Source organism: Anomalospiza imberbis, chromosome 25, assembly GCF_031753505.1.
Source record: "Anomalospiza imberbis isolate Cuckoo-Finch-1a 21T00152 chromosome 25, ASM3175350v1, whole genome shotgun sequence".
Taxonomy (NCBI): Eukaryota; Metazoa; Chordata; class Aves; order Passeriformes; family Viduidae; genus Anomalospiza; species Anomalospiza imberbis.
Window position 1 is genome coordinate 5,642,147 of NC_089705.1, and position 27,478 is coordinate 5,669,624.

Sequence of the window (27,478 nt, forward strand, 5' to 3'; positions counted from 1 at the left end):
AGCGGCTACGGGCTGCAGCAGCACGGCCCGGGGGGCTGTGCCCGATGGGGGCGACCCCGCAGCCCCCTCTGCCTCGGGCTGCTGCAGCCGGGTCAGCCCCCCACAAACCGCGGGGAGCTTGGGGAGCAGGAGTCGCGGCCGCTTATCCCAGAATCCCGACAGCTCTTGTCCCTCTGCACTGCCAGGTCACCCAGCGGTGACACTGCCGGTGCTCGGGGCACTGGTGGCTCAGCCAGCTCCTGTGAGACCCCCCCAGAACCCCTCCCTGTAAAGGGGTGAGGAGCTGTTGTCACCCAGCCCGTGCTCCTGAGAGACAGCTCTGGGTGCCACTGGGCAAGCTGGACCTGGGGTGACCCTAACACTGGAGGTCCCTTTTGTTGTCCCCACTGTCATACCCAGCGCTGGCCTGGGAAAAGGGAGGAGTCGGGGTAGAAAAGAAGAAATAGCCCAAATTTGGGGTTCCCTTCCTCCTATATCACCCCTGCGGGAGCAGCTCTGGGCTGGTTCATGCCACCCAAACCCCTTCTGCCCCGTCCTGGCGGAGCTGATGAGGCACAGAGGGTGCTGCCTGCCCAAAACAGGGGTCCCGGCACGTGGGCCTGGTTTGCCCTCGCTGCGGTGGCACCAGGTGGGGTCGGTGCTTGTCCCCCTCCCCCGAGAGGGGACCGGGGGAAGCGGTGCCACCCGTGGGCTGGGGCAGCAGCAAAGGAATATCTGGGTTTTCCCCCCACCTGCCGGGAGCTGGGGCTGGATCTGACGGGGTGGGGGCGACCCTCTCGATGTCCCCGTGTCCCCCAAACCCAGGGAGCGGCCGCCGGAGCTCTCTCCCCGCCAGGCCGCAGAGCTTTGCCGGCCGGCACGCAGGGGGTTAAGCATCCCCGTCTCCCTCACACTTGAGACGTCACCGTCACCAGTGGCGTGGGGGGGCCGGGGGGCTATGGTGGTCTTTGTGGTGCATTCGGCAGCTGGCGCAGGGCGGCTCACGCACACGGCGGGCGGCTCGTCCCCGCACCCCGCGCTCGGCAGCATCCGCAGACTCCCGGCCGCCGCCACCGCCTGCCCACGCCGCGGGCTCCCACCGCCACGGTGAGCGCGGGCCGCCGCGGCCACGGGGACAGGGCTGCCACCAGGCCTGAGAGCAGGGCGAGGGGTGTCCCCCGGGACCCCGCCAGCAGCCCCTCGCAGCCGCCCCTCTCTCCTCTTGGCACCGCCGGCGCGGTGCTGGACGGACCGGGGGTGGTGGGCTGGGTGCTGGTGGGGTGGGCGATGCTGGGGGGTGGGTTCGCCCCACCTGGGGCTGCTGCAGCCCCGCCGTGGCCCCGGGCGGGTGCGGGCGCACGGGTGGGTGCCCGCCCGCGCCGGCGGGGTGCTGCGGCTCGGCTCCCGGCAGCCCTGCGGTAAATCCGGCTGCTCAGCCGCAGCCGCAGCCAGGCACGGGGGAGCCCCCTGCACCCCCCCGACCCCACTCGAGGGCGGCTCAGCCCCATGGGGGGCTCACACATCCCTCCGGCCAGGGAGCTCCGCAAACCGGGGGTGCGGGTGGGGGGGGAGGTGTCAACGCGCCAAGACCCCCAACTCCACCCTGCTCAGGGCTGGGGGTACCCCGGCTAATCCTGGGGTCTGGCCCCGGCACCCCGATTCCCAGGATAAGCTGTGCCCCCCCATGGAGAATCCTTCAGGCACCGCGCGCCCGACCCTGCGGCGGCTGCGGCGGTGCCGGCGCGGCCATGGGCGGGGGGCAGCGGCAGGGGGGCGGCGGCGGGGGGCGCCCGGCGGGCGAGGGGCTGCGGGGAGTGGCGCCAGGTCAAGGGGAAGGGGCAGGCAGCCCCCGGCCGGGGCTGCGGCGCTGCACCAGGCTGCGGTGCCCAGGGCGATGCTGCGCCGGCAGCAAAAGGGGCACAGCCCCAAACCGGCCTGAGCGCCGGGGCATCCCTGCCCCTCCGGCGTGGCCAGCCCGGGCACTGCCGGCTCGGGGGAAGGATGCTCCTGGATGCGGGATTTGGTCCTGCCTGGAGCAGCAGCGGGGGTTCACCCCGTCGGCTGGGTTGTCCCCTTGGAGGTGACACACGCCGTGGGTCCCCATGGGGCGGGATGCTCGTGGGGAGCAGGGAGAGGCGGCGCTGCGGGAAGAGGGGCAGGTTCTGGAGCAGGGCTGAGGTGCAACGAGGCCACCGCAGGGAGGGACAGACCCCGGGGCCACCGCGGGTGTGGCTGGGGACAGGGAGCCTGCTGTTCCCAGCCCTCCTGTGGCAGCACGCTCCTCTGTGAGCGCTGCCGGTTTGGGGGTGACTCTCCCAGCGGATTTGGGGCGCACAATTCCCTCAGTTCAGCAGTGGGCAGCTTGCACTGGGGGGAGCCCCTCGCCCCCCCCCACAGGCCCCTGGGAGCGATGTGCTGTGTCCCCCCGGGCCAAGTGTCACCGGGGGGTTTAAGCACCTGGGACCAAGGAAAAGGTGTAAAACAGGGGCTGAACCCCAAGAGGAGCCACTCCCCAACCCAAGGGGCTGCAGCAATCCCCAAACCAGCACCTGGCACCAAAACCCTGCACCACGGCTCTGGAGTCACCCCGGGGTGTCCTCACACTGGGAACCCATCCGTGCCCCTTCCCTGGGCACAGGCAGAGTTCAGCAGGGACAAATCCCAGCCCCAAGCTGCCCGTCAAGGACAACGGCGGCACGGGCACAAGGATGCCCACACCCTAGTCACAGCCTGTGTGCCAGTACCAGAGCAGAGCAGGAGCCGATCTCCCACCCCACTGACTGCCCCAGCACCCAGGGACCCCCCCTGGCACCCCAGGGACCCCCCAGCACCCCAGGCACCCCCCCAGCACCCTTTCAAAACACCCCAGTGCTCAGCAGGATGAACCTCGGGGTCACTGCACCACAGCAGCTCTGAGTGTGTTTGGCGTACCCCAGTTACCCCAAAAACCAGCTGCATTTCGGGCTTGTGCAGCCCCAGTGCAAAGCCACCACTTACTGGCCCTGGGAGGAGGAAGAGGAGGAGGAAGGCAGAGCCATCACTGTTGATGCCAAGGGTCTGTGCTGGGGCAGAGCGGGGTGCTCTGGGCTGGGGAGGGGGGCGGGGGTCACAACCCCATTCCAGGCACGAAGCCACCCCATCCCTCCCCTGCTGCTCCAGCTCTCCCTCTCCCCTGCCCCAGCCTCATTAATTAAACCCAAGTGCTTAATTACAACCTGCTGATCCCGCAGCTGCTTCCCGGTGCCTGCTGACACCGTGGGGCAAATCCCGACCCCCCCTCATCCCAGTAGGAAAGGTGGGATGCAGGGAACTGGGGGAGCATCCCGTTGCCTGCAGGATTTGGGTTGTGGCTCATCGGCGGCATAAAGGGATCATCACACAGCGCTCAGGAAAGAGCAAAACCCAACCACTGGAGCTGGGAAAGTCATCCCTGGGGATCTTGGCCTCTCCAAGGAGAGATGGGCACAGATGGCTCCACTCTGGGGCTATCCCCGAGCTGCAGCAGGTCCCACAAGGGGTGAAGAGGGACGGGGCTGCTCAGCCCGATGCCTGCTGAGCTCCCGGTGGCAGTAAAAAATAATCAAGGTAAATAAGGCGAAGGCTGGTGGCAGCATGAGATGGAGGGGAGATCCAGTGTCCCACCGTGCTTCCCCTCCCGGTCACCCACCCATGGGTCCCCAGGGCAGGGTCAGTGGGGTGCCCTGACCCGCTTGCCCTCCTGCCCACAGGTCCCCGCCGGCCCATGAAGTAACGCAGGCGGGTGGCACAGCCCCTGCTCCTGCCGTAGCCACCGCTGCCACACCAGGCACTGAGGTAAGGACCCGAGGGCACGGCCGTGGCGTGGGTGGGATGCTCTGGTGCAGGCACCAGACCCCCAAACCGGGTCTGTGGGGTCTTCCCCTGTCCATGGGGGATGCCCGGCCCCATAACCCAGGGGAATGGCATGACAGCATGGGGGTCACCTGGGGCTGCCCCCCATCCCTTGTGGATGTCAGGGTTGGGGAGCTGGGGTGTCTCAGGGGTGGCAACCTGGCCAGGGGTGCCCCAGGAGTACAAGGCTCCCAGACCCTCAGCCCTCTTCCCTTCCCACCTCTGGAACTGGCAGAAGTGCTGGGAGAGCTGTCACATTCCAGGGAATGCTCACAGCTGTGTGCCCAGCTAGGGGGGATTGGGGTGGGCACAGGGAGGTGCCATGGTGGTGGCCCTTGGGGGCTTGGGGGAGCCAGGGTGTCTGGCTGGTGGCACCGGTGCTGTTCCACTCTGTTCTGTTTCTCTCGCTCAGGTCTGCTGGCCATGGGCAACCTGATAAAGGTATTGGGCAAAGATTTAGAAAACTGTCCTCATTTTTTCCTGGATTTTGAAAGTAAGTCCCATGAGCAGGGTGGGCATGGGGAGGGTGCCAGGGCTGCCATGGCAGCTGCTGTCCAGAGGATGGGGACAGGCACAGTGTCCCTGAGCAGCCCCGTGTCCCCAACTGACTGAAAAAGTCTCCAAAATGGGGCAGGGGACCGGGACCCCAGGAAATGCCCCATCCCTCAAAGAGTGGAGCAGATGTCCTGGCAGAGTGGTGGGATGCAGGGTGCAGCAGGACCTGGCCCGGGACCACCTCAGGCACACACCCACTGCTGTTAGCTGATGGCGCTGGTGGCCGTGTGGCATGTCTGGTGACACCGCCAGGACAGGGACAGCCTGCAGGCTGGGAAAGGAGGAGGGAATGATCCGTGCCACCTGCGCTGCTGGGGAAGGTCAGTGCGGTGGCTGCAGCCTGCACCGAGGGATGGGGAGCAGGGACCTGCCTCAGCTTCCCATGGATCCGGGCTAAGGGCCAGGAAAGGACAGCTCTCGGCCCCCCAGGCTGGACACGGGGGGGTACAGGACACGGTGGCCACTGTGACAGGATGCCAGGCCGGGCACAGCCCCAAGGCTCCCCCGGCTCCCCCTCCCGCAATTCCTCCCAGGGCACAGCTCAGAGCAGGAGTGAGGAGGGTGAAAAGAGTGCAGTGGCACCCCGCCCCAACTCCATCCCCAGCGGGGGACAGGCTGTGCACAGCTCCCCACACCACCTCTGACTCCGGGACCCCCCAAAATACCCAGGCCTGGGGTCACACAGCCCCCCACTCCCACAGCGAGGGACTTTCCTGCTCCTCCTGGCTCCTTTGAGGCGTCATAAACTTCTCCTGTCTCCAGTCCCCTCCACAGCCCCCTGGGGCTCTGTTCTGGGGGCTCCCCAGGACCCCTCATTTCGAGGCTGGCTCGGCACTAGAGTGGGGGTTTGGCTGTAGCCAAGACTCCAGGGACTTCAGGGACTTCCCTGCGGCTTCTCCTCCCTTCGCTCCTCCCTCTCCATCACCCCATCCGCCAGCGCTCATCACCATCGGGGGGGAAGAGGCTGCACCCGGGGCCGGGAGCAGCCGCGGGGTCACCCCCGGAGCCACCCGAGCCCCCGGGGAGCAGCGGGGGGAGGACGGGGCTCCGGCCACCGCCGCTGCCCGCAGCCCAGCACCTCTTCCCCGGGCTCCACCTCACCATCATGCTTTTTTCCTCTTGTTTCTTCTCTTGCAGGTTTCACATGGGGAACCTTCTAAAAGTGTTGACTTATAACGAACTTGACCAAGGCCCTAATTTTTTCCTTGACTTTGAAAGTGAGATGGGATTTTTATTTTCCGTTTTTGTTTCGTACTTATCCTGAGTTCCACATCCACACCATTTTGAGTTCTTTGTCCCCCGTCGCCCATCGCATCGCGCCCATCCCAGACGTCCTCCCCCACCTTTGCCATCCGGGGGTGTCCCCGGGGAGGGGGGCCAGACCCGTGGCCGGGGGCTGTCGCTCCGCACCTCTCCCCCGGGGCACTTCGCAGCCTCTTGGGGCCGAGGGCTGCTCGGGGACCCCTCGCGGTGAGCAGGACCGCGGGCACAGGGCAGCCAGGACTCACCCCCACCCGCCCCCCGCTCCACGGCTTGACTTGAGCTCGGGCAAGGAGAACGGAGCAGGGGGACAATCCGGCCAGGAAGGGCTGCGGGCCGGCGGGGGAGCCGTGGCGTGGGGTGCTGGCACCCCGCTCTGGCTCTCGCCGCCCCGGGCCCCGCTCAGAGCCCTCCGGGTTTCTCTCCCCGGGGCGCTGCCCTGCAGATGCGCAGCCGACGGAGGCCGAGACGGCGGTGTGGAACCAGGTGAACGCCGTGCTGGAGGAGGCGCAGACCATCCTGGCCGAGCTGCAGTCCTACACGGGCGCCGGGCAGGAGATCCGAGAGGTGGGTGCAGCCCCGGCGCCCGCTGCCCGCCCGCCCTCCGTGCCTTGGGGCAACCGCGGGCGCTCTCCCCTCCCAGGCCATCCAAAACCCCGGGGACCTGCGGCTGCAGGAGCGCGCCTGGAGCGCCGTGTGCCCCCTGGTCGCCAAGCTGAAACGCTTCTACGAGTTCTCCCTGCGGCTGGGTGAGTGCTTGAGCTCCCCGGTGCGGGAGTCCTGGCCGCGGAGTGTGTGCTCAGCTCGGGATGCTGCGCTGTGCCTCAGTTTCCCCTCGGGGGTTTGGAGGTGCAGAGGGGGACCGGGAGTGCTCTGTCCCCAGAGAACGCCCTGCGGAGCCTGCTGGAGGCCCTCACCAGCCCCCCCTACGCCCCGACCCAGCACCTGGAGCGGGAGCAAGCCCTGGCCAAGCAGTTCGCCGAGATCCTGCACTTCACCCTCAGCTTCGATGAGCTCAAGGTGCCTCCCTGTGCGGGGCGACAGCGAGGGGGGTCCCCACGCCGGGACCCTGCCAAAGCTGTGAGCCAGCAGAGTCCCTTGGGACCCCTAACCCTGGTGTCCCCCCCTCAGATGACCAACCCCGCCATCCAGAACGACTTCAGCTACTACAGACGGACCATCAGCCGGAATCGCATCAACAACCTGCAGGTGAGAGGACTCTGCTGCTCCCCCAGCCAGGGGTGGCCTCCCCCAGGGGCTGGCTCCCAGGGCTGGGAATGGCTTGGGGGGGCTCAGCCACCCCAGTGACCCCCATCACACCTCCCCAGCTGGATGCAGAGAGCGAGGTGAACAACGAGATGGCCAACAGGATGTCCCTGTTCTACGCCGAGGCCACCCCCATGCTGAAAACACTCAGCAATGCCACCACCAAGTTTGTTTCGGAGGTGAGGGGGGCTGGGGGGACCCTCAGGGTGGGCAGAAACCCCCTCCAGCCACTACACATGGGGGGAAAACAGCAACTGGGACCTGTTGGGTTTCAGAACAAGACCCTCCCAATCGAGGACACGACCGACTGCCTGAGCACCATGGCCTGCGTGTGCAGGGTGATGCTGGAGACCCCGTGAGTGCCTCACTTTGGGGTGTGGGGGGACATCTCGGTCCTGGGGTCCCTCTGCCACCCTACCCAGGCTCAGGCAGCCTCTCTCTCTCTCACGGCCCAGGGAGTACCGGAGCCGCTTCACCAACACCGAGACCCTGCTCTTCTGCATGAGGGTGATGGTCGGCGTCATCATCCTCTACGACCACGTCCACCCTGTGGGGGCCTTCGCCAAGACCTCCAAGATCGACGTGAGTGGCCTTGGGGTCACAGCTGTGGGGTCACAGCCATGGCTGTGATCCACCAGGGTCCCTCTCCCTGGCTTGAGCAGTGAGGAGGAGCATGGGGAGGAAGGGGGAATGTCAGGGATCTCACAGCCCCTCTCTGTGCCCCCATCAGATGAAAGGCTGCATTAAAGTCTTGAAAGACCAACCCTCAACCAGCACCGAGGGGCTCCTGAACGCTCTGAGGTGAGACGGGGGCTCGGGGACACAGCGGGGAGGTGGCGTCCCCCGGCAGCGCTGGGGGGTGGCAGCAGAGCGGCTGGGGGGCTGTGACCTGTGTCCCCTCCCCGTCCAGGTACACCACTCGGCACCTCAACGACGACACCACGTCCAAACAGATCCGGGCCCTGCTGCAGTGAGCGCGGGGCGGCCGCCGGAGCCGCACGTCACCGTGTCACCGACGCCCATGACCATACAGCTCATTTTGTACAGAGGGAAAAGGGACAACGAGGAATGCACAGAAATGTTAAAAGCAAATCAAGACGGCCCCGGGCCGCCCTCCCCCGCCACGTTCCCCCTTCCCACCCCCAAATCAGCACCCGCTCCTGGACACGAGGTGGGGTGGCACCGTGGGGACCCCGCGCCGGGGGGGCCGGGGCCAGGGCAGGAGAGACCCGGGCAAGGGAAGTGCTGATGGGGCTGGCAGCAGGGTGCCCATGGCACGGGGGCACCTTGGGGAGGGGGCAGGCGGTGCCCCTGTCCCCAGGCTGGTCCCCAAGCGGAGGAGGAGGGAGAGGATGAGGAGGAGAAGGAAGAAGTATCCCTGTGGATCTGCACTGACTCTGGAGGAAAAGGCTCTGTCTCACCTGGTAGATTTTTAATATGAGAAATTAAATCCACACTCACCTCTTCTTTTCTACATTTTTTTTTTTTTTGGGTGTGAAATAAAATGACATTTAATCTGTTCGTGGCCGGAGCGGGGCCGTCTCTGCTGTCTCCCATCCCGTGCCGCCCCAGGGCCCGTGTCCCCTGTCTGTGACACCTGCGGGACAAACCCCACCTCCCACAGTGAGCAGGAGGGCCAACAGCCCAGGTGCCCCCCGAGTCAGCCCGGCCAGGACCCCCTCCTTCCCCAGTGCAGCCTGGGGCTGCTGGAGGCCGGTGCTGGCTGCCAGGGCCGGTGCCTTTGCCGGCAGATGGCCCTGTGACACCGCGACAACGCAGCCACGCCGGCCCCACCCGTGCCAAGCCAGCCCTGGGGGCACCCGCTCGGCCTCGCACCCCCACCCGCAGCCCCCCGAGCTGCGGGAGACCCCCGCAGGGCACGGCGCCGTGCCAGCCCTTGGCTGGGGCTGTGTCACCCCCCAGGGGACCCCCAGGACTGTCCTCAGGGTGGCTCAGAGCCGAGTCCCCCGGGATTTGGTGTCCTGCCAGCCCGCTCCTTCCCGCCGCCTTTCCCGCCGGGCACACGGCAGCTACGGGCACCGTGCCCCATCTCTGCCCTGCCCGTCCGGGGGGGGGGGTGACAACGGACACCCCACGCGTGACACCACGGAGCCAGAGCCTCGTGCAAGGCGGCTCTGGCAGGCTCTGCCTCAGTTTCCCCACTGCCCGCTGTGTGTGCTGGGGGGCACATGGGCAGTGTCCCCACGGCTCCCCGAGCTGGAATTCCTCGGGGTGCCACCATGGGGACACCCATCCCACCCACCTGCAGCCCCCATGTCCCCAAACCTCCATGGACCCCTTCCCCAGACCCAGGGCTGCCCAGAGGGGACGGGGGCGGGGGTGGGGGACAGCCCCCAGCCCTTTGGATTCTGGCATTTCCCGGGCCCGGTGCCAGGATCCCGCCGTGCCCGGCCGCGTTTGCCGCCAAATCCGCCGAACTCCCGCGCGGGGCGGGACGGGGACACGCTCTTGCACAACCCCGGCCAACAGCTCCTTTTATTTTTAGGCTCTTGCAACATTTGGCTTTGCCACAGCCACCTGAAGTGCTGCCAAGGCATCGGATGGGCCACAGGCTCCCCAACGCCCTGCCCTGCTCCCGAGCCGCTCCATGCCCCAGCCGTGCCTCAGTTTCCCCACGATTTCCTTTGACGCACTGGCGCTGTGATGGCAGCGGTGCCAGCCAGCCCTGCTGAGCCCAAATGGACCCCGAGGGCCCCGTTAAATCCCCCCGGTGCTCCACGGCACGAGGATGCCACCCGGGAGCTGAGGACGGGGCCAGGACACGGCTCAGTGCGGAGGCTGCAGCTGCTGCGTGTCTGCAGGAGCTGATGGCCCCGGGTGACACTGTCCCCCAGACGGTCCCTGGCCCGTCCGAGGAGCGTCCCTGCAGTGTGGGAACTGGGCTGGGAAGAGGCAGGACAGCGTCGCCACCCGGGACTCTCCAACAGGAGTCAGGGGACAGCCGGATCCTTTAAAGCCACCAGTGAGCACGGGCACAGACACCAGCTGGTCACCGGTGCTGGGAGAGGTGGCAGCTGTGTCCCGGTGTCCCAGTGCTGGTCGGGTCCTGGCGCGGACCCCATTACATCCCCGCTGTGGTGCTTGTGAGGGGGCGGATGAGGCCAAATTCGTGCCACATCCCAGCCCTGACTGTCCCCAGCGTGGCACTTTCCAGGGCAGAGCAGGTGGCACATGCCACCCTGGCAAAGGGCAGCACTGTATGGATGAGGCTTTTCCTGTCGGAGCATTTTAGAGCCAAAACCGGGGGAGAAAAGGGAACCAAAAGGGATGTACAACACCTTGATCATCACGGAGCTCTGGGGACAGTGCCACCCATGAGGGCAGCAATCAGGGGCAGCTCGGCGTGGAGCCCTGGCAGCACACAGCAGGATGCAGATGAGGAGGTGCTGCCCGCGCACCTCTCGCTGCTGGACACGAAGATTTGGGCTGCCACGGTGCCAGGGGAACCCCTGGATCTGCCTCTGCCAGCGGCCGGGGGCAGGAGCACACGGGCACCGTGTCAAAATGCCGGTGTCCAAGCGAGGGGGCTGCCCCGGGGACAGGCAGTGCCACCGGCACGGTGCCCGGTCAGCAAGGCCGCGGAGCTCCCCCAGCTCTCGGCTCCGTGCTCAGCCAGACCAGGGTGCCGAGGACTTTAATTGATGGCGAGCCAAGCCAAGCCGGGCCTGTTTTCTAATCCCAGTGTAATTAATGACCTTATCTTTGGCCAAAGCCATTTAGATTAAGTGGCTGGTGTGATGGGCTCGGCGGCTCCGGCTGCACAGATGGAAGAGCCGCGTTTGTCTGGGGATTAGCGGAGGGCAGATGGAGTGAAGTGCCATTCCCCATCCCCAAACCTCCCGGCACTGACAGCAGCCTGAAACCTGAGACCACAACAACTTTCTCAGCGAGCCCTGGCTGGGACTGGCGAGCGATTCCTGCATTGTTTGTCCCTTCTGCAGGGCCCAGAGCAGCAGGAGCTGCTGCCAGCACCAGGAACTGGTGTGACCCTGCCAGGAGCTCGATCCCAGTCCCTGCCTGGAGACCTTAAAACAGCAGAGGTACAACACACCGAGAGTGACCTCCCTTGGAGAGCAACCCCAACAGGAATGCTGCCCTGGCTCTGCTCAAATAAACTGTTCTCAGTGGCAGCCCCCAGCTCTCCAAGGAAGAGACCCCACCTGTATCCTGCATCGTGGTGCTGACAGCATCAGGGCACGTGTCCTCCCTCCACTGCATGGACAAGGAAGTGTGGCACTCCCTGTTCACCCGGAACACCTGGGAACCAAGGGGGAAAAGGCCTGGGAGCCCCTGCCCCCCCTGCTCAGCACAGCCCATCCCGAGCAGGCTCCTGAAGAGAACAGGCTACTGTGGAAGAGGAATAACACGAATCCATGGGGATAACAAAGTTCATATTAAACCGATTAAGGATATTTAATCCACCTCTAACAGTATGGACATCTGACTGCACTCAGGAGCCCGAGCAGATAATCCCAGCCCTCCTTCCCAGTGCTGCCCCAGTGATCCCAGCCTGGCCTGGGGAGATGACTCAACATCTCAGAGCTGTCTGTCACCAACCAGCTCAGCACAGGGGGCTCCATTCCCAGCTCACACTTGGTCCATCCAGGCTGGGAGAACACAATTCCACGACCTTGTGGCCACGTGCTCCAGCACTGGGCTGAGCCCACATCCGTGGGTTGAGTCAGCATGGATGGCAAACAAGTCTGGGCTGGAGAAGAGGCTCAGCTGGCACTGCACAGACCCAGCAGCACCGCAGTGCCCGGCATTCCAAAGCTGGTGCCCGGCTCTGCCCAGTGCCAAATTCCCAGCTCTTCCCTGCACATTCCCTTCAGTCCGAGCTCCCACACGCCATCCCTCAGCCCGAGGCAGCCGCCCCATGGGGCACTACAGGAATAATTCCACGCCGAGGAACACAAACCGGAGGTTTAATCTAATCCCCACCAAAGCAGGAATCTCCAGAGCCCGTGCCGGCAAATCCACCCACGCAGCTCTTCCCTGGCACGATGAGTCCTGGCTCTTGCCACATGGCACAGCACAAGGCAAAACTTGTGTTCTACCAACCCTCACACCCTCCCAGGTTTGCATTTGCCAGGAGAATTCCAAACGGCCTGGAAAGGCTGTCCTGGTTTCACCAGAGTGGCATTCCAGGCACAAACTGCACTCACATCCTCCAGGAACAACAACGGGACATCAACTGCCTGGCGGACACAGCACCAGGAATTTGCTGCTCAGTAGCTTGGATTCAAATTCGGGGCCAGTTCCCAGTGCCAAACCACAGTGTAACCCCCCGGGAATTCTGCCTTAACTAGGACAGGCTCATCTGTTGCAAACTCGATGAGATCATTTCCAAGTTCCTGTTTAACAGGTGCCAGCTCCTCCTGCACCTGCTGTGTGCACAGGGCTCCCTGCCCCCACCACGCTGGGAACATCTGCTCAGCTCCCTCAGGAGCTGTGGAAAAGGTGACTGGGAGAAGGAACCAGATCTCCTGCCCTGTGCCCTGAGCAGGGAACTGGGGCCAGGTAGAATCAGAGAGCTAGGAAACCACGCTTGTTAACAGGGAGGGGAACCCACAATAATCCTGCAGCTTTATTTGCATGTAAAAGAACAAAAAAAAAAAATATCCTCTCCACAATAAAGGCAGGCAGAGCTCGTTCGGCTCCGGAGCTTCGCTCCCGGCCAAGCTGGAGGAGTCGGGGTATTTCTGTCTCTGAGATCTACACAACCACATACCAGCAGCTCAGCCATTCCAAGGGTGCAGCTCTGGCAGGAATTCACACTTTGCATGGGAGAAGCTCCCAGCAGCCTTGCCCCAGGCCCAGCCCGTTCCAGGCAGGGCTGGGGGAGCATGGGAACGCAGCGGGATGAGGCCACATGAAGAGGATCCGATGCAGCCGGCGGCCTTTGCCGTCACACACCTGCCTCACCCCAAAAAAAAATGACTCAGCTCCTTGGTTCAAGGCTGCCCAGGACTAAGGAGCTTCCTCTCCATGCAGGTGGATGCACAGCTGCTCCCTCTTCCAGGCTCAAGGCAAAGGCAGGCTGCCATCCTCATCCGAGGTCTCTGCGTCCCCACTGTCCCCCACGGTCCCTCTGGCACGGCCGGACTCCTCCAGCTTCCTCCTCTTCTTCTGGTGGTGCAGGTGGGATTTGGACCGTGTGTGAGCTGGAGGAAGAGGCAAACAGAGCATTGAATCTGTGGAATTTGGAGGAGGAAACAGCCAAACCTCCCACGCAGGGCAGAGCACCCTCCCTTCTCAGCCTCCCGCACAATTCACTCCCGAAGAAAAGTGAACTCCCAAAAACCCTGCCCTGGCTGCTCCTCTGGACACTTCCAGGCCAAACTATCAGGGCTCAGAAGAAGACAAAGCTCCCAAACCTCCTCAGGAAGAACTGAGAGAGGGAAAAATCCTGGTTCTGTGTAAGCAGAAGATTCCAGGTTGTCACTCCCAACAAGTCTGCTGCCAGCCTCTCCAGGGAAGAGGGAATGTGTTTCCCAAGAGGTGGCACTTTGCAGGCTGCAGGTGAGGTTGTGCAACTCCCTGCTCCCCATGGAGAGCTGCCAGGATCATTTGTAGTCCTGGATCCCTGCACCACAGCACGGGGAATATCCTGTGCATCCTACAGGCCAGCCAGGGAAAAGCCTGGAGCAGAATTAAACTTCTGAATAACTCCAGGGCAGTGCCCCAGCCATGAAAGCACTGCAGCAGGAGTCAGATGGGAACAGAGGGGTAATCCCAGGGATTCGGCTCGGAGCAGCAGGAGCTGCATTTCCCGGTGAAATCACATCCTTAAGGACAGCCAAACCTCCTTATCAGCGGTTTTATCTCAGGGGAGGCTTTGTCTGACCATCTTGGCGGGGTGGTTTTGCCTCTTCCAAGAGATCAGAGCAGCAATTAAAGCACAAACTTTTCAAGCAGGGCCTTAATTAAACGAGGGTATGTGCTCTGCTGAATCAAGGCCCTCAGGTGTTTTCCAGCCATTCTTTTTCTGCCAAAGGATGAAATCACATGCAAAGCTGCTGCTTTATCACAATGCTGGAGGGTCACCCTCAGCCTGAGATAAAGTCTCACCTCCTGCAATTTGTCACAAGCAACACCAAAGCTACAGTGGCTGGCTGAGGAAGCGCCAATTGCTGCTGCTCTCTGGGGAGTTGTGCTCTTTTTACAATATAAATTGTAAAATCAGATACAATTTTAAAATCCCCCAGAGCCAGCAGGGCACTGGGAAGAAGTTCCCAAAACTCTTCGTCACCTGACCTAAGAAAACAGACCAGAGTACAGATCCACCCAGTTCCTACCACTGTTTTCACCTTCCTTTTCCATTTTGCAGGCACAAGTAACACCCAGGATTTGGAGCATTTTTCTCCCACCACCTGGGGATCTGAGCCCAGTTCAGCTGGATACAGAGAATAACAGCTGGTCGTGGCTGAGGGAGGCATTGTCACCATCGACTGGTATCTGGGGTGACATCCCTAAGGACATGGAGGGATTTGGGGGGACCTCGAGGAGCTCCCACTCAGTCACAGAACTTTCTGGACCTCAAGGATGACAGGGCCCCGACAGGTTTCAGTTCTGGACAAACAGAGCTCCTTCAAAGCACCTCCTGAGACAGCTGGGACTAGATAAAATAACAACTGCACTTAACTGATCTCATTGCAAGGAGCCTCCTACTCAGAGCAGCTCCAGTCTTTGCTTTCAGCACTTTCCTGCCTCAGTCAGGAATAAGCAACTCCTTCAAACCCTACCACCTGGGAAATTTATCTTTGGTTGTGTCTGCATCTGCTTGTTTTGGCTGGGGCAGAGTTGATTTCCCTCACAGTAGCTGCTCTGGGGCTGTGTTTGGATTCGTGCTGAGCACAGGGTTGATAACTTGGGGATGTTTTGTTGTTGCTGGGAGTTCTGGAACTGAGTCAAGGCCTTTTCTGCTCCTCACAGCAACACAGAGGGGGCTGGGGGTGCACAGGGGGTTGGAGGGGACACAGCTGGAGAGCTGACCCCAGCTTACCCCAGGCCACAAAGCTCACGCTTCCTGGGGGGAAGGAGGAGGAAAGGGAGGGACATGGGGATGATGGCATTTGTCTTCCCAAAGTCGTGTTAGATGTGATGGAGCCCAGTTTTCCTGAGGATGGCTGAGCATCTGCCCAACCATGGCAAGCAGTGAATTAATTCCTTGCTTTGCTTTGCTTTCTCTATTAAACTTTAACTCAACCCACCAATTTTCTCACTTTTACCCTTGCAATTCTCTCTCCCAGACACAGAGAGTGGGTGAGTGGCTGTGGGGGGCTCAGATGCTGGGGTTAAACCATGACCCTGCACATCCTGTGTTTGGGCGACACATGGAGATTTACCAGTTTCATTTCTGCAGCCAGTTTCTCCATGACTTTTTGTTTCTGGTTCTCAGCATGAGCCTCCCAGCACAGATAAATTCACTGACTTAATCTGATTCCAGCTGAGCTCTTTTAAAGTAAATCTATGGAAAATAGAAAATCCCTTTCTATTACTATTACAGCTAGGAGTGGTTTAAAAAGAAAAGGAAAAAAAAACCACAAATAAGTAGGAAATATTGGAGCAAAATGAAACTATTAAAAACATTAGGAAACACTCACTTACACAACAGAATTTTAGAGGAGAGAGATTTGCTCTGTGCTTTTGGAGGAAGCATCCGCAGTGTTGTGAAGGACCAGAAGCCCTGACTAAACACAGCAGCTCTGAGCTTGATGCCACCCATAGATCCCTGGTGTGATGCTCTCTGTGTTTTCTGGGTGCTGGGAAGGGGGGGAAGCCCAGGGAAGGGGGGAATCCTGACAGATGGCTCCTGTGGCACAGCTCCTGCAAACAATCCTGGAAAGGCCAGGATCACGAGCTGGGGGTCATCAGGCCACAGGGCAGCTGCTCCATCACCCCACAGAAGCTCAACCCTCCCAGGTGCCCTCCCGTGCCCAGTCTGGGCCCTACCTGCCCACTCCCTGTCCCCGATGATGAGTCTGTCACAGAGCTCACACACGCGATGGCTCCGCTTGTTCTCCTTCTCGTCGTGCTCCATCCTCAGGGGCTCTGCCGGGGGCTCACGGCCCTGCAGATCAAATAATGCCTCAAACCGGGCTTTGCCACAAAAATTTGCCTGTGTTCACTTCCACAGTTTGGGATGGGAGCTTGCCAGACTCAGACACTGAGGCTGGCAAGGCAGACAGTGGAGTTTTACCATGTGCAGCACTGGGCATTGGGGAAAATGTTCAGCTGAGACAACAAACTTCTACTACTGCAAGGAAATGCCAAGGTTGGGCATGTGAACAGCCAGGCCTGCTCCAGGGACAGACTGCGTGCCAAGTGAGGGGGCCTGGAGACCACAGAGAAGTCAGTCAGTCAAAGCCCAGCTCCCCAGTACCTGGATGAAGCTCTCCACGATCTCCAGGGCAGGTTTCAGCACATCCTCCTCCCACCGCTGGAGATCAGACACCTCCAAGCCATAAACTGGGGGCACGTTGGGCCCAGGACCTACAGAAACACAACGAGGCAGGTCAGCACCAGAAACCCTCAGCACCCCCTCCTAGAACCCAGGGGGAGCAGAGGGATCTGCTTTTTCCTATCAGCATCCAGAAGCCAGCAGCACCAGGCTCTCCAGGGACAAAATTCTCTCCTGCAGGCAGCAGGAACACCTCAGGACTCAGGGAAGCACCTTCACAGCTGGCTGCCCTTGGGAGAGCGTTCTGGAATCTGAGTGTGCCAACAGCCCATCACAGCAACAAGCACCTCAGCCCAGCCCTGGTCCACAGGAGGCTGGGAGGATGAAAGAGCTGGATCCAGGCACAAAGCCACCACACCACGCTTACAAGGAGATGCAGGCAAGGAGCCTGGATGAGGGATCTGAGCGTGCAGATTCCCACTCAGAGCTGGAACTGACTGTACAGGAGCTGACGCTCCTGGTTCCTGGCAGGAGATGCTTTACTAATGACAAGGGACAGGTTCACAGCCACCCCTTTGGTCTCCCCTTTGGCACAGGGCACTTGCTGCAGCCTGGACAGGGTGAAAGAGCTGCCAGCACCTGCTCCCTGGGTGACCTGGCTGCTCTCCATGGCTCACCTGCCCTCCATGGGCACCTGGCTGTCCCTGCCTGGACAAAGCCATCAAAGGCTCCACGTGCCAGTCCCCAGCAGGTGCTGGTTTTATTGCTGTGCCCACAAACAAGCCCCTGACAGGCCCATCTGAAGCACACCTGCCACCAGAAAGGTGAGCCGAGCCACCCAGCACACGGCTCTGCCAAAACTGCACCTCCTTCATAGTCTGTCTTTTTTTGACTCGAGTTTCTCCCCGCCTTCCCTTTTTTTTTTTTTTCATTTTTATTATTTATTTTATTGTTGTTTTGCCCCTACTGAGCACCTTTCAACAAGTGCCCGGCTCCCAGCTGCTGCTGCTGGCCCTGCTCCAAGGCTGGGGCTGGGACGGGGAAGTCCTGCTGGCTCCCTGCCACTGCACAGAGCACGGAGCAGCCACGGGGCTCCGGCTCCTAATCTGGAGGGCAGCTGTCAAATGGGCTTTGCTCCCTGCCAGGAGCATGTGTGGGTGCGTGGGGACCCCCTCCCTGAGCCCCTCAGGAGCATGTGGCAGGATAAGCTGCAGGGATGTTGTGACCATCATCATCATCCTGCGGTGCCTGACACGGGGCCGAGCCTCTGCTTGGGGTTTTATCCCTCCTGATGGCACTGCTGCTGTGAGGGGATGGGGTACACAGGTACAGGAGGAGGAGCTGGCTCTTGAGTGTCTGTCCTGTGGGCAGGACACTTCTCAGGAGGGGCAGGAGATCCGCTCTGCAACCCAAACCAGCAGGAAGGAACTGGGGGAGGCAGAGCCTCGTGGGGGGATGGCGACACTGGGTGGCCCCTGGAGGGTCTGGGTGGGAGCAGATTCCCAAACACAGGCTGCCCCGAAGCACCAGAGTCCCCTCTGGGGCTGGAGTGGGGCATGAGGAGAGGTGGGAACAGAGGACTCACGTTTCAGGAAGCGGTTCCGGACCCATTTGTTCTGCCTCCGGGCGTATCTCTTGGTCACCTGCTTGAGGGCCTGGATCCCTTTGGAACAGAGGGATTAAACAGAAGGAAAAAAACCCCAAGGGTCAGGGAGAAGAGGCTGTCAGCTCCAGGGGAGGGAAATCACACAAGAAAGAAGTTTGTGCTGGGTGGCACCATAAGAATTATTTTTACTGTCAGTCTGGGGGGTCTGTGCCTGCACTGAGAAGAGGCTGGACAAGGTACCCCGAACACCCCTGAATAAACAGAGGATACAAAGAGCCCAAACCCTTCACCCTGAAGCTTTTAGCAGGTAGGACAACCTGTTCAAGTGCTGCACTGCTCTCATAATGCCCAATTCTCTGCACAAATGGAGCCCAGGACTGCTCATCCCACCCAGCAGAGGATGATTTACCGCTCTACAACTGATCAATATTTAGTACCAGGCTTATCAAATCCCTCCTAATCATCTCCTGAGCAGACACAACAAGCTCCTTCTGCATCAGACTTGTTTTCAAGCTTTTTATCATTTCTGTGGTTTCTTCAGTCTCCACTTCCACACTGAGCCCTCCTTGGCACAGATGCACTTTGCCTGGGCCCTCCCCGTGTGGAGAGCATCTCCCCTCCAACATCAGTGCAGACATTCCAGAATAACACACCACCAAAGGCCGCATCCCTGCTGACTGATCCCCACATTCCTTGTCACCACAGAGCTGCTGACATGCTGAGTTCTGCTTCATTCCTCTTTTCTAGCCCTGCTCTCCACACTCCGGCCGGGATCCCATCACCCAAGTGGGACCTGCTCCAGATCCCAAGTCGTGCTGTACCCTGTGCATCCTGCAAGGAGGCCTGAGGGGAGGGGGGGCTGCTCTGGGTGTGCTCAGAGATGCTCTCCAACCACTGGAAAATGAGTCCCTGCCCCTCTGGGCTGGCACAAGTGGGAAATGCAGAGACAAAGGGGCAGTTGGGGCTGTGACCTTGGTTTAGAGCATCTTGTGGTGTCACCTGGAGCTTCGTGGGGCACACAGAGTGCTCCTCCCACCTTTTTCCAGCAGCAGGGCACTGGTCTCGGGTGAGCAATTCCCTTCACTGACGAGGTACTCGTGGAATTCCTTGAAGCCAATGGACTGGAAGATGCCGTGCTGGTAATCCTGCCTGGAGAACCAAAGGCAGGGGTCACAGTGGGAAACCTCCAGAGGGAGGAGTAGAGAGGATTTGGCTGCTCACCCACCGGTTCTCTGCCACCTTCTCCTGGTTGTAGCGGCGGTGGAAGTCCCGCAGCTCCTCCAGCAGCCCCGCAGCCACCATGTCATCCACCCGCTTCTCCAGCCGTGCATCCAGAGCTGCAGGAGGAGAGCAGGACACGCTGAGCTGCAGGGAGCCGTGTCCTGGGGGGCTGCACAGCCTGCCAGGACAGGAGTCAGCACTGCCAGGCTGCTGCTCCAGCTGAGGAAGGCAGAGCCTGGCAGGTCAGGGAGTTCTCTGTCACACCCACTGATGCCAGAGGAACACCCACTGATGCCAAGGGAGTCAGCCCTTCCTCAGCTCTCACCTGCCTGGTCTGCATGAAGCCACAAGATGCAGGAATGTGGGTATTTCAGGGGCCCACCTAAGGGCCCCCCACCTTCCTCCTCCTGCTGCTGGTGCAAGATTTCACTATGGGGGATCCCTGTCTCTTCAAACACTTGGAGGCTCCTGGAAGCAGAGACACACAGAGCTCAGAGGGTGGGTGAGAATGAGCGTTCCCATTCCCCCAGCAGCCCCGGGGGCTCCAGCAAAGGGAGCCACAGACACTCGCGAGATCCAACCCTCTCATGTTGGGGGAGGGAAGGTTCCAGCCCCGTCCCGTGCCCGGCATCCACGCACACCCAGGTCCTGGGGGTGCAGTGCTGGCACCCAAGGAGCCCAGAGCACAGCCACCCACTCCTGCCTGGCACCGGGACAAGTCCTGCAGGGGACAGGGATCTGGCTCCAGCCCTGCCCTTTCCAGCCAGGCGGGGCTGCAGGGAAGGGACCAGCGCTGAGATGCTGCTGTGGAGCTTTACCACCAGCCCAGCCCGGCTCATGCAGGGAGGGAGCTGGAGGAGCTGCACTGGTGCCCCACCCTCCATCCCCCTGCACCGTGCGAATGGGGTGGGCGGTGTTCTGCTCCCCGGGGCCAGGGCTCGGCTGGGACCGAGCAGCAAGCCTGGTCTTGCTGCCGTGCTGTTCCCACAGAGCTCAGCTATGTTACTCAGCCAGCAGGGCAGCTTGCTCTTTAAATAGCTCCAGACAAACCCTGCTGCTGCTGCGGCACGGAGCGGGAGCAGCCCCAGAGCACAGCCCAGCACCCCAGAGGCAGCCTAGGCTGGGGCTGTGTGGCCAAAGGGCTCAGATCCCAGCGAGTCCCCAGCACTGGCTAAGAACCCAGGAGCATCCACCTGGGGTGGGAGTGCTCACCCTGCCGTGCTCCCAGGCACACAATTCCCTCGGGAAGGGGTGCTGGGCCCTGGCACCTCCTGCCCCTGGCACGCCAAGCTCACCTGGCCACCTTGCGCTTGTCGTGGGGGTGCAGCTTGGCCGCCATCTCCGGGTCCACCTGGCTCAGGCGCCGATGGAGCTCAGCACTGTCCAGCTGCTCTAGCTCCACTTTCCTGTCACTATCTGGCCCAGGAGCACTGCTGGGCTTCTCCTGTGGGGCACAGGACAGCCCTGAACCAAACCCTGTGTAAGCAACAAGATCCCCCAGAGCCATGGGGTGAAGGAGGGGTTTTAGGTTCTCCTTGCCCCTCTCTAGCAGGGACAGCACCGTGCCAAATTGCAAGAAGTCTGCCCTAAACCCGGGATTCATCCTTTCCCGAAGGGATTCACAGCCCCCCACAGTACCTTGGTGTTGATAAGGACCTTCCAGAGCAGGGACTCGATGTAGTAGTTGGTTCCTCCCACAACAATGGGGATCTTGTCCCGGGCAAAGATATCTTCAATGTGCCAGAGTCAAGGAGCGTAAGCAGAGATGCAGAGCAGGGGCAGGATGTGGGAGCAGCAGTCTGGGGCTCAGATCCCACTCTCCCAGCCCCAGGGAACCAGTAAGGCTGCAGGACAAGGTTAAAGGTGTCCCTCATCTCTCATTCCTCTCTGTCACCTCTGCCAGACACCACTAAAACTCAGGGACACCCCAGGACTGTCAGGGAGGGCAACTCTCAGCACAGATCTTCCCTGGGCTGTCCTGAGGGTTAGCTGGGTAAAAAGAAGCCCCAAGCCCCTCTCACCAGCAAAATCTTCTGGAAAAATAGAGTCAGTTGGGATGTGGAAAGCCCAAACATTGATCCCTCTGGCCATGGAGGGGGGAAGCCCATTCCTGCTCAGCCAGGCAGGCTGCAGCATGACAGGATATCAGAGGCACAGCTTTGTCCCTGAAATCCACCACGGTGTAGTTGGAGACAAGGGGATCCACAAAGCTGATCATGTGGTGTCTGCAGAGACGCTGCTCCTGCGGGGAAACCTTGTTGGTGATGATATCCAAGCCCTTGTACACCTGGGGAAGAGAAGAGCCTGTCCTTCACCTCTGTGTCCCCTGAGACCTGCGCTGACCACTTCCCCCTGTCCCAGTCACCCCTCCCAGCCCCTGCCGGTGGCTGGGGCAGGCAGCACAGGCAGGGCATGGCAGGGGCACGTGCCACGTTCAGGCAGGGCAGCAGGAATCCTGCCAACAGCTGCTCCTGCCAGGGCCAAGCCGCCTCTCTCTGCTGTTTGTTCCTGCCCACGGGAGATGAACCGTGGAGTCCAACCGCTCGTGACTGCTTTCCTGCTTTGATACAACTCTCTAATTAGGGGTGGGAGGGCTGATTGAGCTCTTGGACAGGGCAGTCAGAGCCTGGACAGTGTCACCAACCCAGCACAGAGCTCCAAAATTAGGGCCTCCAAGCTGCCATCTCCTCGTCTGTTGCTGCAGCTAAAAGCTCAGGTGTGCTGTACTCCAAACGTTTCCAGCACAGCACAAAGGACAAGGATCGCTGCTTCCTGCAACACACAGAGATCTCTGTGGATGCAACACACAACTCCATGGAGCCTCCTAAACACACACAAACAGTCTCAAAAAGCCTGTAACATGCTGCCTGCTCTCCCTGAGCCTCACAGATACAGAAGGCAGCAGGTCAGTGATCCCAGGGGAATGAGGCACTGTCCTGGCCAAGGTACCAGGAGACACTGGTGAGCACAAGCAGCAGCATCTCCTATGTCTTCATCCTCAAAATGGGGATACACAGCCTGTGAGAGCACTGCTGAGAGATGCTGGCCCTCAGCTGAGAGCAGAGCAGGGAGAAAAGCCACCCAAACCAACCAAAACCACCCAAAACCACCCAAACCAACTCCTCTGCAGCGTTCCTGGTAAAGAGCCAAGGCAACCTGGATCCCAGGAGATGCACCAAATCCACCCTCCAGGCTGTGTAAAGCACTGGCCACAGCTCAGCCTGCACATCCAGGGGCTGCAAGGGCTGGAGCTGCCTCAGCTGGGAGTTCCACCAGCAAAGTCCTTCCCCATGAGAGCAGATTCCACCCTGCTTCCCATGCAAACACAACCCTCCTCAGCGTGGGGAGCTGGCAGCTCACAGTGGGGCACATAAAGCCTCTCTGTCCAGCCCAGCTCTGTGCTGTGCCCAGGATCGAGCAGGAGATGGCAAAGGAGGTGCTTTGGAAAGATGTGTTTAGTTCTCAGAGCCTTCCTGCTTAGGAGAAGTCTCCCAGCATGGGATAAACCGGGATGATGGGGAAAAGGACTGGAAATGGCTGTACTCATTTCCTCCTCCATCCCCCCCAGAAACCACCCCAGCCAGACTACAAGAAATAAATTTCCCCTTAATCCCCTCTGAGAAGCTGCCAAGCCTCCTGCTGCAGCACGGCCTCCACCCACTGCTCCCCTGGTCCCAGACAGGAGGACAAGGTGACACAGAGGTGACCCACGGGCACCAGGAGCCGCAGCGAGGGACGATTCGGGGTTAGTGGAGCAGGGAAGCCCGAGCCCTGCCTGGAGCAGTCATGCGAGCTGCTGGAGCTGCCGGGGCGGCTGAACCAGCTCTGCTCCCACCTTGTTTAACTCCAGCCCTGGGAGAGCCAGGGCTGGCTCCTGCTCCCATCCCAAAAGGCTCGCCCGGGGGGCAGGAAGCCAGGGGGAGAGGGAGGGCAAGCAAAGCCTGCAGAAAGGCAGCCGCCCCAGGGCATGTTGAGCAGGCAGGACGGGCCAACGTGCCCCGTGGCTGCGGGCAGCTTATTGATCCCTGGGCTGGCAGCTCCATTCAACACGGGCTCCAGCCGGCACAGAAAGGCTTTGAATTCAGCCAGCTTTGGCTCCGTGCCTGCTCTCCCCATTTCCAACCCTCCAGCTCCTCCAATTCCCACTGCCTGCCTGAAATCACAGCGAGCGCAGAGAGCAGCTCCCAGTGCCCTGCGCGGGCACATCGAGGACACACAGCTCAGGCTGCTATCCCCGGCTTCTCCCGGAGATTAAACACCGAGAGCCTCCCCGAATATCTGGCAACAAGGGGAGGAATGCGGTGTCAGTGTGTGGGCTGGGAGGAAACAAAGGCAGCCTTTTACACACAGGCAGTAAGCCCCGAGAAGGTTTCCACCAGCTGGCTGTCGGCAGGGCCTCGCACCGAGGCGTCCTCCTGACACTCATTTCTATTTTCAGCCAGCGGCTCAGATAAGCCTTTGTTGCTTTCTAAGGCCCCAAAACAGATTAGCAGCAGCCTGGAGCAGCCGGGCTCCGAGACACGGAGCACAAGGCAGCACTAAAGATGCTTAGCCTTGACGGCGTCCTCCCACCTCTGCGCTGAGCCCCCGCGCCGGGCTGGAAGGTCAGCGCTGCCCCTTTGGAAAAGGTGGGGAAACTGAGGCAGGACACACAACCCCCCCGTGATTTTCAGGACCTGCAGCTCGGGAAGGGCAGGCTCTCCCAAACCTTTGTTCTGTCACTAAGTTCTGGGCATCATTCCAAACTCTGTCACCACGCTCACCCTGAGTGCAAGGAGTGTAGGAGGTGACACGACAGACCCCAAACACATCCAGGTCATCCACGTCCAGGAAAACATCAGGATTTCACAGGGGCCATGCAGGAGAGGGGCGTGGAGGACCCAAACCAAGAGAGGGTGCAAGGAGAGCACGATTGATTCCCTACCCTGATCCCTGCAAAGGCTCTGGAGATGTCCTGACTCCACACACTGACTGGCAAATGTGTGCTACAGCAACTGCATCACCACTCCCAAGGGAGAAATCCAGAAGGGACAGTGGGATCCAGAAGGGACAGTGGGATCCAGAAATCCAGAAGGGACAGCGGGATCCAGAAGGGACAGTGGGATCCAGAAGGGACAGTGGGATCCAGAAATCCAGAAGGGACAGCGGGATCCAGAAGGGACAGTGGGATCCAGAAGGGACAGCGGGATCCAGAAGGGACAGTGGGATCCAGAAATCCAGAAGGGACAGTGGGATACAGAAATCCAGAAGGGACAGCGGGATCCAGAAGGGACAGTGGGATCCAGAAGGGACAGTGGGATCCAGAAATCCAGAAGGGACAGTGGGATACAGAAATCCAGAAGGGACAGTGGGATCCAGAAGGGACAGTGGGATCCAGAAGGGACAGTGGGACTGTGACTGGATGGGGCCCTCATCAAGCTGGCACAGGGATCCCTGCATGTTCACTGCCAGGAATGAAGAAACAGCACTGGCTTCACCCTGCCTGGCTCTCCAAGGAATTATTTACTCCTCAACCAAACTCACTGGGATGACAAACAGCAACAGAAAGGACAAAAAGAAAGATTAAGAGGCCAGCAGATTAACCAGAGCTCCTGAGCTGCAAGCAGGCAGCAGCTAAGTCTGTAATTTGAGCACAGCGACTCAGAGCCATGACGAAAACACCCGGGAGATGGATAGAGGGGTGCCTGTGTGTGGGAACAGGTGGGCTCAGGGCTCCCCAGCCCCTTCCCCAGCCTGGCTCCCGCTGCAGCAGCTGCCCAAAACACTGCCAGCATTTGTCAGCGCTGCTCGGAGCCCGGCAATGAATGCACAGAGGGGGCTGAGGGTCGCTGGCAGCTGTCAATCCCCAGTGAGCACCGGGATTTCCAAACCCCGGCAAGTCTCCTGCGAGGACAGCAGAGCCAGCGCGGCGTGGCAGGGGGACACGCCACGGGGAACAGAGGCAGCGGGAAAGGAGCCCCGGCTGGGGGGCTCCGGGGGTCGGTGGAGCGCGGTGGGGGCCGTGCCGGGGCGCCTCGCCAGCACGCTGCATTACGGGATAAAGCGGCCGAGCTGCTCGGCCCTGGCTCCACAGTCACGCTAGAACGAGATTAAAAGGAAAGCAGGACAAGAGCCACTGGAGGCTGGATGCCTTCGGGCGCCTGCAGCAGGGTCCTCCCCGCGCTGCCTGCATTCCCATGGTGGGGCCCGAAAGGAGCAGAGCACAGAACGCACGCTCCAAAAGGGCCACCAGCGGGGGATTCAGCTCCACAGCATCCACCAGTGGGGATCCAGCTCCAAAACCCCCACCAGCAGGGATTCACGGCGTGCCAGAGGCTCCAAAGGCGCCTGCAGAGCTCGGGATGCAGCAGCGGCCTCGTGGCCACAGCATGGTTGAAGCCAGCAGCCGCTTCCCCAGTGTTAAAGATGGGCAAAGCTCCCAACCTTCACGTTTTGCCCTCTCAGGATTTCAGTTCAGCTCAAGCCTCACTCCTTCCCCAAGAGCTTAAGGGATATAGTCCATGAAATTAGTTTCTGATTGCTTGCCCCAAATTCAGGAGACTGAGGTTTTAAATTTAGCTCAGTGGGACACAAACAGTGACAGGACAGCAGGAGTTGATCTCCGAGCAGCACAAAGGGTGCTGCTGGCAGAAAACACCTTTTTACACAGAAAAATAAACACATTTAACATTAAACTTGATGGAAAGTTCAGGCACTATAGGAAGTGAACAGTGAAAGTGTGGATCAGGAAGGAAAATATTTTGCTAAACAACAGCAAAATTGTTATTCTTGTGGTGGCTGAAATACCCATCTTGTGACAAAGCTCTTGTAGCTGAACAAAATTAAGACCAAAAAGAAGAGTTTTGGCTCCTCGATGTTGACTTATCCCAACCACACAACTGATATATTCCACACTGCTGCTTGCAGTGAGATGTGAGACCACAGACACTGTCACTGGCAAGTAGAAAGTAAAAATTTTAACACTCTTCCCCCCCAAATCTCCTGGTGTCTCTTTGCTGATGCCAGAGGATACCGCCCTGTGTGTTGCTCACTACCAAGTTACTCCAGCTGCTGCCTCCCCTTACTCAACCCTTTACACCTCCCTGTAGCTTCTGGTGGGTTAAAATTAAAACACCTTCGCTCTGGTTTCATTCCAAAGGGTGAATTTATTTGGGACTGGGAGCTTAAACAAACACTTTGAACAAACTCCGCAGTTTTTGGTTGTTCAGAGCCCACAGGGCAGGGAGGGGACAGAGAGGCACTGTCACACGAACCAAACACCTGCCCAGTGGGATGGGCACTGGGACTGGGGAACTGGGACAGGGACACTGGAGCGGGCACGGGGGTACCAGGATGGGCTCCAGGGCCGGGACAGGGGCACCGGGGACACGACAGGGACACCGGGAGCGCCTTCAGCAGGCAGGATCCATCCCGTGGGCTCTCCCCTACACGCACCCGGACAGGGGCCCGGGGGAACCGGAGGGAACCTGCCCGGAGCCTCCGGGGCTGAACCTCTCCAGGCCCCGACCGGGCCCTGCCGGACTTTCCGCGGTGCAGCCCAGGCCGCTCCCGGTACAGGCCGGACCTCCCCCGGTACAGCTCAGAGCCCTCCCGGTGCAGCCCAGGCCGCTCCCGGTACAGCTCAGAGCCCTCCCGGTGCAGCCCAGGCCGCCCCCGGTACAGGCCGGACCTCCCCCGGTACAGCTCAGAGCCCTCCCGGTGCAGCCCAGGCCGCCCCCGGTACAGGCCGGACCTCCCCGGTACAGCTCAGAGCCCTCCCGGTGCAGCCCAGGCCGCTCCCGGTACAGCTCAGAGCCCTCCCGGTGCAGCCCAGGCCGCTCCCGGTAGAGGCCGAGCCGCCTCCCAACACCCCGGCCCAGGCCCGGGCCCCGCCGGGGCTCCGGGCGCGGCTCCTCCCCGGCCCAGGCCCGGCCGCGGCCTCCCCGGTGCCCGGCGCCGGCCGTACCTGCATGGAGTCGGCGCTGACGATCTCCCCGCCGAGGCGCAGCCCGAGCTGCAGCGCCAGCGCCGATTTCCCGGTGCCGGTGGCGCCCAGGATCACCACGAGCGGCCGCGGCGGCCGCGGGGCCCGGCCCAGGCACAGCGCGGCCGCCGCCGCCATGGCCCGGCCGCGGGCGGGACGGGGGCGGGCCGGGGCCGGGGCCGGGGCCGGGGCCGGGGCCGCCCGCGGGGAGGACGGGGCCGGGCCCCGAGCTCCGCGTGCGGCTGCCCGCCGGGGCTCCCCTCCGCAGTCCCGGCCCCCTCCGTGCCCCTTTGTCCCCCGCTCGGTGCCCCGGGTCCCCACGCCCAGCGCGGTC

General features: G+C 61.2%; 4 protein-coding genes across 8 annotated transcripts in view; 2 read left to right on the plus strand and 2 right to left on the minus strand.

Annotated features, from left to right (window-relative positions):
• Positions 1-27,478, plus strand: part of CAP1 (cyclase associated actin cytoskeleton regulatory protein 1) — a 139,639-nt gene that overhangs the window by 73,352 nt on the left and 38,809 nt on the right. The window lies entirely within an intron of this gene.
• NT5C1A (5'-nucleotidase, cytosolic IA) overlaps positions 1-27,478 on the minus strand; it is a 54,916-nt gene that overhangs the window by 15,282 nt on the left and 12,156 nt on the right. The gene's annotated exons all lie outside the window — the stretch shown is intronic.
• LOC137462470 (CYFIP-related Rac1 interactor A-like) lies at positions 1,034-8,451 on the plus strand. 3 transcript variants are annotated; one of them, XM_068172878.1, is made up of 13 exons: positions 1,043-1,086; positions 3,708-3,792; positions 4,262-4,342; positions 5,542-5,621; positions 6,110-6,231; positions 6,308-6,413; positions 6,548-6,684; positions 6,796-6,873; positions 6,993-7,109; positions 7,206-7,285; positions 7,386-7,512; positions 7,661-7,731; positions 7,841-8,451. In XM_068172878.1, exons 4-13 carry the CDS (start codon positions 5,549-5,551, stop codon positions 7,902-7,904), a joined length of 975 nt encoding a protein of 324 aa, XP_068028979.1. In that variant the 5' UTR covers positions 1,043-1,086; positions 3,708-3,792; positions 4,262-4,342; positions 5,542-5,548; the 3' UTR covers positions 7,905-8,451. The 3 variants fall into 3 exon arrangements, with proteins under 3 accessions (XP_068028980.1, XP_068028979.1, XP_068028978.1); XM_068172879.1 differs by lacking the exon at positions 5,542-5,621 and having other exon boundaries at positions 1,034-1,086; XM_068172877.1 differs by lacking the exons at positions 1,043-1,086; positions 3,708-3,792; positions 4,262-4,342 and having other exon boundaries at positions 5,510-5,621.
• Positions 12,500-27,307, minus strand: TRIT1 (tRNA isopentenyltransferase 1). Of its 3 annotated transcripts, XR_010993698.1 has the most exons (12): positions 27,127-27,306; positions 21,321-21,468; positions 20,820-20,911; positions 20,477-20,625; positions 19,507-19,649; positions 19,186-19,297; positions 18,997-19,109; positions 17,940-18,017; positions 16,337-16,446; positions 15,907-16,024; positions 15,300-15,421; positions 12,978-13,115 (listed from the first exon to the last, which is right to left on the minus strand). XR_010993698.1 is itself a non-coding variant. In XM_068172863.1 (11 exons), exons 1-11 carry the CDS (start codon positions 27,280-27,282, stop codon positions 12,976-12,978), a joined length of 1,359 nt encoding a protein of 452 aa, XP_068028964.1. In that variant the 5' UTR covers positions 27,283-27,304; the 3' UTR covers positions 12,500-12,975. The 3 variants fall into 3 exon arrangements, 2 of the variants coding, with proteins under 2 accessions (XP_068028964.1, XP_068028965.1); XM_068172863.1 differs by lacking the exon at positions 15,300-15,421 and having other exon boundaries at positions 12,500-13,115; positions 27,127-27,304; XM_068172864.1 differs by lacking the exons at positions 15,300-15,421; positions 15,907-16,024 and having other exon boundaries at positions 12,500-13,115; positions 27,127-27,307.